This window comes from Canis aureus, chromosome 8 (assembly GCF_053574225.1).
Source record: "Canis aureus isolate CA01 chromosome 8, VMU_Caureus_v.1.0, whole genome shotgun sequence".
Taxonomy (NCBI): Eukaryota; Metazoa; Chordata; class Mammalia; order Carnivora; family Canidae; genus Canis; species Canis aureus.
The window spans coordinates 59,442,146-59,454,361 of record NC_135618.1 but is presented as its reverse complement, the minus strand read 5'-3'; the positions used below and the strand labels follow the sequence as shown (position 1 = coordinate 59,454,361).

At 54.8% G+C, this 12,216-nt stretch overlaps 1 protein-coding gene across 8 annotated transcripts in view; it reads left to right on the top strand.

Moving 5' to 3' along the window:
• Positions 1-3,653: 3,653 nt before the first annotated feature.
• SH2B1 (SH2B adaptor protein 1) overlaps positions 3,654-12,216 on the top strand; it is a 9,371-nt gene continuing 808 nt past the window's right edge. Inside the window, exons 1-9 of one of the 8 annotated variants that reach the window (XM_077907159.1) lie at positions 3,960-4,096; positions 6,118-7,145; positions 7,595-7,696; positions 7,942-8,033; positions 8,143-8,318; positions 10,610-10,822; positions 10,997-11,208; positions 11,332-11,503; positions 11,961-12,060. In XM_077907159.1, the coding sequence (XP_077763285.1) occupies positions 6,207-7,145; positions 7,595-7,696; positions 7,942-8,033; positions 8,143-8,318; positions 10,610-10,822; positions 10,997-11,208; positions 11,332-11,503; positions 11,961-12,060 (2,006 nt within the window). In that variant the 5' untranslated portion in view covers positions 3,960-4,096; positions 6,118-6,206. Of the gene's footprint in view, positions 3,913-3,959; positions 4,097-5,725; positions 5,752-6,117; positions 7,146-7,594; positions 7,697-7,941; positions 8,034-8,142; positions 8,319-10,609; positions 10,823-10,996; positions 11,209-11,331; positions 11,560-11,960; positions 12,061-12,216 lie in introns of those variants that run through there. The other 7 variants (XM_077907158.1, XM_077907154.1, XM_077907155.1 and 4 more) reach the window with 7 other exon arrangements.

Here is a 12,216-nt window from a genome sequence, read left to right as displayed (position 1 = left end):
TTCCCACTACAATTGTTAAGCTAGTAGGATGTATGTTTGGAGCTGCTGGTAGCCATCTCGCTACCTACTAGGGGACAATCTGCCTAAGAATTGAGATAGTCCAGAGGGGAGCAGAGCTAAGAGAACAAGTTCAAATGGATATTATTTGAGCCTCTGGCTTCAGCCATGCCTGAAGTCATTCTACCTCTGATTTTTCAATTCTGTGAACCAGTAAGCTCCCTCTCGTTTCATATTTAAATTACTTTAAATTGGGAGTGTGGTGTGTGTGGTGGAGGGTTCCATTACCGGTAGCTAAAAGCATCCCATCACATCCCCTGTTCCTGAGGAAAAAGTGTTTCTCCTTTTTGTATTAATACCTTGGCTTAACATGGGTCTTGCATCCTACCGTTTCCACCTTCCCCAAACCCTTCTTCTATTACTGTCATTTCTTTTTTTTTTTTTAAGATTTTTATTTATTTATGATAGTCACACACACACACACAGAGAGAGAAAGAGGGGCAGAGACACAGGGAGAGGGAGAAGCAGGCTCCATGCACCGGGAGCCTGATATGGGATTCGATCCCAGGTCTCCAGGATCGCGCCCTGGGCCAAAGGCAGGCGCTAAACCGCTGCGCCACCCAGGGATCCCCTATTACTGTCATTTCTACTGGCTCCTTTCCCTTTAGACTGTTTTTGTTTTTGAAAAGGTTTCTTTCTTTTTTTTTTTTTTTTTTAAGATTTTATTTATTTATTCATGAGAGACACACACAGAGAGAGGCAGAGACACAGGCAGAGGGAGAAGCAGGCTCCATGCAGGGAGCCGGACCTGAGATCCCAGGTCTCCAGGATCAGGCCCTGGACTGAAGGTGGCGCTAAATCACTGAGCCACCCGTACTGCCCTGTTTTTGAAAAGTTTATTCAAGAGAGACACACAAAGAGAGGCGGAGACACAGGCAGAGGGAGAAGCAGGCTCCCTGTGGGGAGCCGGATGCAGGACTCAATCCCAGCACCCTGGGATCACACCCTGAGCTGAAGGCAGATGCTCAACCACTGAGCCACCCAGGCATCCCTCTCTTTAGACTTTCCACATGATCAAGTCTCCCTGGGGACAGCTCTCAATATTCCTCCTCCCATTTCTTCACTTCCATTAATTCCTCAATCCACTACCATTTGGCTTCTGCTTTTCCCACTTACCTAAAATTACTCTCACTAAAGCCCCTATGCCGTCTTAGGTGATGAGGGATAGAAGTAGAAAAATATTCACCTTTAGCCCGGAAGGCTGACCTAACCCCTGCATAGCCCTGACAAGGATCAACTACGTGCTGGCTGCTACATTCTTAAAGGGTCTTGTGACTGTCTGTACATCTCACTGATAGTTAATATCCAACTGAGTGATAAGCACCAGAGAAATCTTGCGAAAGTAGTTACGAGTAGAAATTGGAAGAAAACATTTATGATCTCCCTACATGTCCCCTCCCCCTGAACACTAAGCATATAACCACCAGCTTCATAGGGCAAAATGCAGCTCTTTCTACCCACAGGTCTTGTCCCTATGCTATAATAAAAGCACCTTTTTGCACCAAAAACACCTCAAGAATTCTTTCTCGACCATTCACCCATGGCCCCACATCATTAGTCATCAATGTTTTCCATAGGAGACAATGGCAGTGCCATGGATACCTTTCTAATCATTTGCTTGTGATGTATCTGACCAACTGCACACACACACACACGGACACACACATTCTATATTCCCACACCCCCTGATCTTTGTTGTGTGGTTTCTCTTCCAACAGTTAGAATGTCCAGATTTTTTTCTTTTTTGGAGCAATGTCCCCAGGCCACTGGAGGCGTTGTCTTGATGAACTGATGTCTCTAGGAGTATTCCTTGGTCAACGGCTGAGGCATGTTGGTATATGAAAGGCCCCGCTCTGGACAAATCTGACAAATAACTTTCATCAAGCTCCTCTGCACGATCAAGTTGAACTACTCTCTGCCTGAGATCATGTTTGTTTTTTCTCTCCTACCCTCTCCTGCTTCTCTCCTTACGGGTTTCTTCTAGTAGCATTGTTTGACTAAATCACTCACACATAAATCCTCATCTCAAGGTCTGCTTCTGGGAAACCTGGCCCAAGAGATCATCTGAGTACTTTCTACTCTTTCACTGCCTACCTAATAAACGTGGCTTGTTTTCCACAGCTAGGTCCTGGGTGCTATTCTCTATAGATATTGCCTGGACAGGCACTCATGTCCATACCTTCAACTGCTCCTCACTTCTGATTATCACCAAACTGCTTTATGCAGCTCAAACTGTAGCTCCATCTCTGCTGGACAGCTCCACCTAGCTGTCCGCAGACACCCCTACACTAATAGTCATTAGCCACATGTGGCTATTTTAATTAAAACTTAAATTGTTCCCTAGTCTCACTAGCCACATTTCAAGTGCTCAACAGCTACTCAATAGATCCAGGCTATCACACTGGATAGTGCTGATACAGAACATCCATCATGGCAGAAAGTCTTACTGGACAGCTTAGACACATTTCCAAACCTAACTCATCATCACCAGACCCTTGCTTTTCTGTATTCCTCAACTGTGTTCCTCTCCTGGAGACAGTGGGCAGAAACTACAGAGACTACAGAAACTAGAAACTAGAGAGAGAGGGTGTGGAAGGGTTTCAGGGACGAGGGAGGTGACCACAGAACTAGAGTCTTTTCCATTGATATCTTCCTCTGAACTGGGAAGACGGATGGACGAAGATGGTGATGAGGACCTTAGCAAAGGCCACCTGTGAGCTGATGTTAGATTGCTTAGAACACTGGGGAGAGGTGGGGGACTAAGGCTGGATAGGCCAGAACCTGCCCTCCGCAAGGAAGTTTTCCAATTCCATCTGGCAGCCTCAGCCTTGACCAAACATCCTTGTGTGAGTCAGGGCATTTACTCATCCCCCGTCTCTTGTGTTCCAGGATGAGCATTTGATGGAAGCAAATCAGCTAAGGTCAGTTCTGGAAATTTTTTGGCAAATCTTGGAAAGGGGCACGTTCCTTCCACGTGAGTTGCTAAGCTATTAGGAATTCAGTTTGGAGCCATGGAAAGCCATTTTGCCACGGAGATAGGCCTGCCTGCGAATGAAGGCAGAGCTCAGAGAAAGTGAACCACGGTTCCTCACATCTTTTGTCTCTTTTACTCGGCTGTTGCTGAAGAAGCTCGATCTGTTCTTTTCAATGGTTTCAGCCAAGATTCCCCTCTTCCTTAGGCCAGTTGGAGGTGGGTCAGTGACAGACCTTACTGATCTTCATCATGCTTAGGATTTCAACGGCTCGCTCTCGCTTAACGATTCCCAGGGTCTGTAACTGGCCTCGCTGACTCTAATGAGCTCCAGGCGGAATGTCCACCGGCGCCCTGACGTCCCACACGCACGTCCGAAGGGATCCCCCTTATTTCCGCCCTCTGTCTTTATTTCCCGCCTCAGATGGAATCTCCTAGACGTGTACTCCAGTCCCTCGGCTCCGAGAAGCCAAGGTCGTAAGTTCAGGCGCCGCCTCTTCGCGGGGCCTCACCCAAGGTCACCCGCGTCTTCCCTCGCCTGGCTCCTTGGGGGCGGTGTCCGCGAACCCCTCAGCCGCAGGGCCCGGCGCTCTAGGCGGCGGCGGCGAACCTGCAGAGACCCTCCTCAGCTCGCTGGTTTCCGGTAGCCGGTGGCCGCTCTAGCCCACAACATGGCCTCGGGACTCGATCCCCTAGGCCGGCTTCCCTATGGCTGGCGCCTCTCCTTTGTGCCGAGTTTCCTCCGGGAGGGCTCCTGGTGGGAACCCCTTCCCACGGCCGCTTTTAGGGCCCTTTCGGGGGCAACCGGAGAAGGCCCTGAGCCCACCGAGAGTCGCAACCTCGCAGCACTCGAAGGGCCGGCGCGGAACAGGAGGATGGCGGAAGTGAGTGTATAGCCGCCCTTCCCTCTCGCCGCTCTTCTCTATGGTCGCTTCCTTCGGTGACGGGAAAAGGGGTCCCGGCGCCTGCGCAGAGGCGGCCTGGGAGCTAGTCGCGGAGTGCGGGGGGAGGGGCAGGGAGCGGGAGCCGCCGCCGCCGCCGGAGCAAACCGCGGGGACCGAGATGCAGGTGGGACCGGAACCGGAACCCCCCTCTTCAAGTACCTCTTCCCTCTCCGCGACCCGGCCCCGGCGCCTGAGAGGAGCCCTGGGTGGGGGCGGGCGTAGGGGGGCCAGAGGCAGGAGGGGCGCTCGGCCCCGCAGAGTGCAGCAGACGGGGCTGGTCCCGAGGCGTCTGCGGCCCCGGGGAATGGGCGGGTCGAGGGTGTCCAGGGAGTAGGGTCGGGTCGGAGTGCATTGACCACCGGGCCCGGAGGGTCCGAGCCGGGAGCGGAGCCTGCACCCTCCACCACCCGCCCTTCGGGAAATTTCAGAACTGAGCCAAGAGGCAGGTGCACCGGGAAAATGTGTCTGAGTCCTGCTTGGCAGAAGAGAAACTGAGTCACCAGCTCAGGAGCCGCAGGGTCAGCGGGCCTGAAGGGGGCTGGGTCTGCTTGTGGTGCAGAGGTTTGGGTGGGCCCTGTGTGAGCTGAGGTGGCCTCTGCCTGGAGATTGGTCTCCCTGCTGTGTCTGCACCTCTTGGCTCGGTTCCCCTGTGCTCCATGACTCTTGCATCTCTTGGCTGCTTCTCGTTGGTTTGGAATTGTCCCTGCGGCTGGAGCCATCTGAATGTGTAGGGTCTAGGCCAAGGAGGCAGGGGAGGGGTTGCTGATTGTGGGATTGTGGGTCTGAGCAGAAGGCTGAGGTTTGGGGAGACTTTCCTGAGCTCCTGAGCTGCCCTCCCCCATCCCTCCCTGTCCTGGTGCCAGTCATCTTCCAGTATAATATGGGGGAGGAACACTAACAAAAGAGCCATGGGTTGTAAATGCCATGCCCAGCTCTGCCACTTGCTAGTTGTAAGATCTTGGGAGGCCTCTTCCTTTCTCGTTGCTCTTTTAGAAAAATTGGAACCTATAAAGTTAGTAATAATGGCGGTCGTTTATTGTGTGCTTACTTTGTATCGAACCCTGACTTGTTCCATTTAATTCTCCCGATGATTCTGTGGGTTAGAGAGCATTAGCTCTTTTATAGCTACAAATCTGCACTTCAGAGAGGATATATAATCTCTTCCAGATCACCCGGCTAATAGGTGGCAGAGCTGGGATTTCATCCCAGGTCTAACTCCAGATCCGATAGCCTTAACCACCAGGCTAACCAGCCTTTAGGGCACACTCCCTAGTGAAAGAAGAGGAAGTGAAAAAGCCTAGGGCCCCAGCTCCCTGTTATGTTTTATTTACTTTGTGGCCAGCAGAGACTTGCTCTGACCCAACCCACAGTCTTTCCCTGCCTGGTGCTGCTGCTTCTGGGCCCCAGGGTGAAGGGGCACCAAAGAAGCGGGCTGTGGCCATTCTAAGCCTCCGTCACACTGTGCCAGGGAACTGGGCCCCGGGGTCTGCTTTCAGGACAGGTGTGGTTTCGATCCATCATTCATCTGTCCTCCTTCCTGAGCAGCCACCCTCCTCAGAGCTGGATCTCAGGACATATGAGGCAGGGTCTGTAAGCGCTGCAGACCTACCTCCCCTGAGAGCTGGGGCAGTGAGGGGCTGTGCATGAGGCTGGGGCAGCCAGTCCCTGGGGATGAGGACTATGCAGTAGGCAAAACTGTAGACTGGGGGTTCTGAAACTGTTCTGAGCTTCGGTTTTCTCATCTGTTGTCAAGGTTATTAAAGCCTGTTACAGGGAAAGGTAAGAACAGCACCTGGGAAGCATGTGATAAATCTTGAAGGACCTGTTTTAGAGAAGGGAGGTGGCGTGAGGGATAGATTCCTTTTTAGAGGAAGGTGCTCCACAGCTGTCTGTCACTCCCAGAACCAGAGCCAGGGGGAGTGGGTTGGGATGGCAGCAGAGTAGGTGCGGGCTGGACCCCGGGGAGCCAGCCAACTGGGGGTGTGTGGGGTGTGAGGATCGGGAGAGGGAAGGGGGGCAGTGTGTGGTGTTCCCCATGGCTCTCCAAGGAGTCCAGACCAGAGTAGGGAGTCTGGCTGGGGGTGGGGCTCAGCCCCCAGTCCCACCTCAGCAGTGACTCTGTATGTGCCTCTCTTCCTTCTGCAGCTGCTGCCGCTCACCCCGTGTCTTCTGGCCGCTTCCCTCTTTGCTGCCCCTCCCCACAGGCTCTCCCTCTCCACCTCCTGGGGACCATCATGAATGGTGCCCCTTCCCCAGAGGACGGGGCCTCCCCCTCTCCTCCCCCTTTGCCACCACCCCCTCCTCCTAGTTGGCGGGAGTTCTGCGAGTCCCATGCCCGGGCTGCTGCCCTGGATTTTGCCCGCCGTTTCCGCCTCTACCTGGCCTCCCACCCCCAGTATGCAGGGCCTGGGGCTGAGGCTGCCTTCTCCCGCCGTTTTGCTGAGCTCTTCCTGCAGCACTTTGAAGCTGAGGTGGCCCGGGCCTCCGGCTCCCTCTCGCCACCCATCCTGGCTCCCCTGAGTCCCGGTGTGGAGATTCCGCCACATGACCTGTCCCTTGAGAGCTGTAGGGTGGGCGGGCCCCTGGCTGTGCTGGGCCCTTCTCGATCATCTGAGGACCTGGCCGGCCCCCTCCCTTCCTCAGTCTCTTCCTCTTCTACGACCTCCTCGAAGCCGAAGCTAAAGAAGCGCTTCTCCCTCCGCTCAGTGGGTCGCTCAGTCCGCGGTTCAGTCCGTGGCATCCTACAGTGGCGGGGGACTGTTGACCCCCCGTCCCCTGCTGGGCCCCTCGAGACCTCATCAGGCCCCCCAGTCCTGGGTGGAAACAGCAACTCCAACTCCTCTGGTGGGGCTGGGACCATTGGCAGGGGACTGGTTAGTGATGGAACATCCCCTGGAGACAGATGGACTCACCGATTTGAGAGGCTGAGACTCAGTCGGGGAGGGGGCGCCTTGAAGGACGGAGCGGGGATGGTGCAGAGGGAAGAGCTGCTGAGTTTCATGGGGGCCGAAGAGGCAGCCCCTGACCCAGCAGGAATGGGCCGGGGAGGAGGGGCAGCCGGGCCTACCTCAGGGGGAGGAGGGCAGCCTCAGTGGCAGAAGTGTCGCTTACTGCTCCGAAGTGAAGGAGAAGGAGGAGGAGGAAGTCGTCTGGAGTTCTTTGTACCGCCTAAGGTGAGGCTCCGACAAGGGTGGGTACCCGGGAGCGGGGCAGTTGAGCCCATGTGCATAGTTTTGCTCACTTTGATTTTTTTAAGATTTTTATTTATTTGAGAGAGAGAGTATGTAAGAGAGAGAGCATGAGCAGAGGGAGGGGTAGAGGGAGAAGCAGACTCCCCACTGAGCAGGGAGCCCAATGCAGGGCTCAGTCCCAGAACCCCGGGATCATGACCTGAGGCGAAGGTAGACGCTTAACCAACTGAGCCACCCAGGCATCCCCTCAGTTTGGTTTTTAAAGCCAGCTTCTGACTCTGGGGTAGTAGTTGTGGGCAGGACTGAAAAAATAACATTATGACCCTTTGTCTAACCCCCTTAGGGCATAGAAGGAAAGATGGGTCTCTGGAAGGAAGTGAAAGGTGGTTCCTGCACACCAAGTTTGGAACCTGTTCTCTTTCCCAACTTAGGCGTCTCGGCCTCGACTCAGCATTCCCTGCTCTACCATCACGGACGTGCGGACAACAACAGCCCTGGAGATGCCTGACCGGGAGAATACGTTTGTGGTTAAGGTAGGAGCTCCGAGCTCCTGCCCCCTTTGGAGCACTTGTGTTGGGGAAGAAGTTCACGTAGCTCATTGAAGGAAGGGACTTTGTGGAAGGAGGTGCCTGTGTGTCAAGTGCCTTGAGAGTGTGTCCCTGGGGCTGTAGCTTCTCTAGCAGGAGGGAACAGGAGGAGGATGTTTTTGTTCTTATTAGGGGAGGCTTATAGCCTCTGGACCTGGAAGTGGCCTGTGGGCCTCCTCTTGTCCTCGTAGGTGGAAGGCCCCTCCGAGTACATCCTGGAGACAACCGATGCTCTACATGTGAAGGCCTGGGTGTCTGACATCCAAGAATGCCTGAGCCCAGGGTGAGGAGCCTGACTGCTGTCATTGAGGGGATCAGGAGGGGATGGGGAGCAGCCTTGTGCCTCTCACCTGCTGAGTTTCTTCACAGCACCATTCTCCCTGTCTCTGCAGACCCTGCCCTTCCACCAGTCCCCGCCCTATGACCCTCCCCCTGGCCCCTGGGACCTCATTCCTTACACGGGAGAACACAGACAGCCTGGAGCTGCCCTGTCTCAATCACTCAGAGAGTCTGCCTAGCCAGGATCTGCTGCTGGGACCCAGTGAGAGCAATGATCGCCTGTCGCAGGGTAAGGGTGGAACCTCACAGGGCTGGGAACCTCAAAGCCGCCCCCGCCCCCCGTGCCAGGCCCAGGACTTCCTTCCAAACTCAACTGCGCACCCCATTCCTGCCCCTCAGCTGCACCCCCTACACACCGAATGTCTGGCTTTTGTCCCAGAACGTACCCTGCCACAGTTGGCCATTTAGAATCATCACCATCACCACCTTGCACGAGCCCCAAGCAAACTCCCTTCCAGCCTTCCGTACCCAGCCTTTGCTCCTTTTCTTTTTTTTTTTTTTTTTTTTTTTTAAGATTTATTTATTTATTCATGATAGACACATAGAGAGGCGGAGACACAGGCAGAGGGAGAAGCAGGATCCATGCAGGGAGCCCGATGTGGGACTCGATCCTGGGACTCCAGGATCGCACCCTGGGCCAAAGGCAGGCGCTAAACCGCTGAGCCACCCAGGGATCCCTGCTCCTTTTCTATAAAGCTCGTGCAGACCTCCACTCTGGCTGGAGATAACGACTCTCTTTCCCAAGCTTCTGGAACACTTCATACACGTCTTTGTTTTGCTTTTACTCTGCATCTCTGTAGGTATGTCGATGTTTTTCAGTCAAAAACCAGATGTTTTTGACTCTTTATTTCTTGGCCTGACTGAACATACACAGCCCGACTTGCACACAGGTATGCCCAGAGACATGTGTCTGCCTGGCCCAGCTCTCACCTTTTTAGACTCTATTATTCCCTTTGTCTTGCTCCTCTATTCCGAGTGGAGGTTCAGTGGTGCCTGGCACCCTGGCTGTGCTCACTGAGTAAACAAACAGATTGAACAGTCTTGGAGCTAAGATGGACCTTACAAGTCATCGGTTCTATGCCCCTCAGGCAGCTAAGACCAGGGAGAAGCAAAGGCTTTTCTTTCTTTCTTTCTTTCTTTCTTTCTTTCTTTCTTTCTTTCTTTCTTTCTTTCTTTCTTTCTTAATATTTTTATTTATTTATTCATGAGAGACAGAGAGAGAGAGAGAGAGAGAGGCAGAGACACAGGCAGAGGGAGAAGCAGGCTCCATGCAGGGAGCCGAATGTGGGACTCGATCTGGGGACTCCAGGATCACGCCCTGAGCCAAAGGCAGGTGCTCAACCACTGAGCCACCCAAACATCCCTGGGAAATGGCTTTTCTGAGGTTACCCGAAAGCCCCTGAAAAAGACCAAGGCTATGCAAGTCTGCTCTCTGCCCCCCTGCTCTCCATACCCCACATACACCTGTCTTCTGAGCACTGACTATGTGCTCAGCCTATTCCCACAGGCTCAGGCCTGCCAGCCAGCAGACATTCAGGAATGCCCTAGTCCACAACTGAGCCTGTGCTAGGGTCTGGGGCAGGATGCAGGAACCCAGAGATGCTCGAGATGAGCTCCTTGTCCCAGACCAGCTGAATTGATAAGCTGTCACTCCCTCTGAAAAGTAGGACTCCAGAATGGAGAGCCTGTGCTAGTGTCCTCTGAGCAGCACTAGCAGGAAGCACTGTGGGAGCTCAGAGGAAGAAGGGAATCGAGGAAAGTGGGATAGACAGGATACCACACAGGGGAGGTGAGAGAGAACAGGGCTTAGAGGAAGCAAATGGCCAGAGCCAGACCTAAGGTGGGGAGAGCCTGGGAGCTTGGGAAAATCGGGCGGGATGATCAAGCTCATGTGGAGACTCCAGGAATATAAGCCAATGTGAACATCAAGGTGGGGAGGTTGGGCTGATTAATAGGAGGATCTTTGATGCCTCTGAGACTTGGGGACTTTGTCCTGTAGGCCAAAAAAGGACACTTTTGGGCAGTCCCGGTGGCTCAGCGGTTTAGTGCCACCTTCAGCCCAGGGTGTGATCCTGGAGACCCGGGATCGAGTCCCACATCGGGCTCCCTGCATGGAGCCTGCTTCTCCCTCTGCCTGTGTCTCTGCCCATCTCTCTCTCTCTGTCTCTCATGAATAAATAAATGAAATCTTTAAAAAAAAAAAAAAAAAGACACTTTTCAATGTGAGAATACTTGCAGGATTCTTCCCCCAATCCCGGCAACAATCGCTGTCATTTCAGCTATTGATTCATAAAAAATGGAGGCACTTTTGGATTCCAGGACCTCCTTGCAGTAACTCTCCGGTCCCCTAGCAGTGCCTGAGCCTCAGTCAGGAGCCTGCAGCCAGCAGAACCATCAGAGTGGCTGCCTGAGGAAGGGGTGGGCATCTCAGCCCACTGACTCTGCCCGAGCACAGCACATCCAGCACACACAGGGCAATTTCGCTGGTTCTCAACTTTGCCCTCCTCCCTCTCTTCCCAGGGGCCTATGGGGGTCTTTCTGACCGCCCTTCAGCATCCATCTCCCCCAGCTCTGCCTCCATCGCTGCCTCCCACTTTGACTCAATGGAACTGCTCCCCCCAGAGTTGCCCCCCCGCATCCCCATTGAAGAGGGTCCCCCAGCGGGCACAGTTCATCCCCTCTCGGCCCCCTACCCACCCCTGGACACTCCAGAGACAGCCACAGGTACCAGAGGTGAGCGTGTGTCCAGTTCCAGGCCCAGCTGCCTAAGCCCTTGTCTCGGGATCCTGAGGGATCGGACCCCGGGGGAAGGAAGTGACAGGCGGAGGGGAAGCCAGGCTTCTCTTCTCCCAGGATGGGGGAGGCTTCCCTGACGCCCCGGTTTCCCTCCCTCTCTCCTTCCTGAAGGATCATTCCTGTTCCAGGGGGAGTCAGAGGGAGGTGAAGGGGACCAGCCCCTCTCAGGGTACCCTTGGTTCCACGGGATGCTCTCTCGACTCAAGGCTGCGCAGCTGGTGCTGGCCGGAGGCACTGGCTCCCATGGTGTTTTCCTGGTACGGCAGAGTGAGACGAGGCGGGGCGAGTACGTCCTCACTTTCAACTTCCAGGGCAAGGCCAAGGTCAGTGAGGAAGAGGCTGTGTGCCACGGAGGGAGCCTGCTGGGAGTGGGGCTGGCCAGGGGAGGTGCTTCTGGGACACACAGGGCGTGGGCTCCTGTTTCACCTCCCTCATCCCGCCCTTAGCACCTGCGCCTGTCGCTGAATGAGGAGGGTCAGTGCCGGGTCCAGCACTTGTGGTTCCAGTCCATTTTCGATATGCTCGAGCATTTCCGGGTGCACCCCATCCCTCTGGAGTCTGGAGGCTCCAGTGACGTTGTTCTTGTCAGCTATGTCGTGTCCTCCCAGCGACAGCAGGGTGAGCAGAGCAGGTCTGCAGGGGAGGAGGTGCCCGTGCACCCAAGAAGTGAGGAGGTGTGTGTGCCAGAAAGACGGGGCGGGGGGGGGGGGGTGCTATGAGGAGGAGAAGCTTCGTGAGGGAGAGTAGGGTAGAGAAAGTTTCTGGGTGTTGGGCTTTTGAAGAGGAATCAGGACGCTAAGGACATAGGGAGGCAGAGGGCTCCTTGCTGGAGCCGGGAGGAAGTGGAAGTTGGGTTGGTGCATCCCCATTCCATCAGACCCCCGTTCCATCATCTGTGTGTCTCCTGGATCCATCCTCCTCAGCCTTGTCTTTGCCCTTTGTCACAGTCTTGCCTTGGGCCTGTCCTCCTTGGGGATGCTTGGTCTGATCCTGCTCCCTCCTTCCCTGATGTCTGATCTCTCCTTTTCCCCACCCCAACGTCCCATCTGTCCCCACGTTGCCCCTCCCCCCCCAGGCCGGGAGCAGGCCGGGAGCCATGCAGGGGTGTGCGAGGGAGATCGATGCTACCCCGATGCCTCCTCCACCCTCATGCCCTTCGGAGCGAGTGACTGTGTGTAAGTGTGGTCCTCCTCTCACCACCGCCCATGATCCATCTTCCATGGAGTGGGGGGGGTGCTGCTCAGGAGATGGGCTGTGGGGGAGATAGCACATGGCTTCTGGGGGGGTGAGTGCAGAGGGGAGGCTGCTGCGAGAGCTGGCCTCCCTCCACA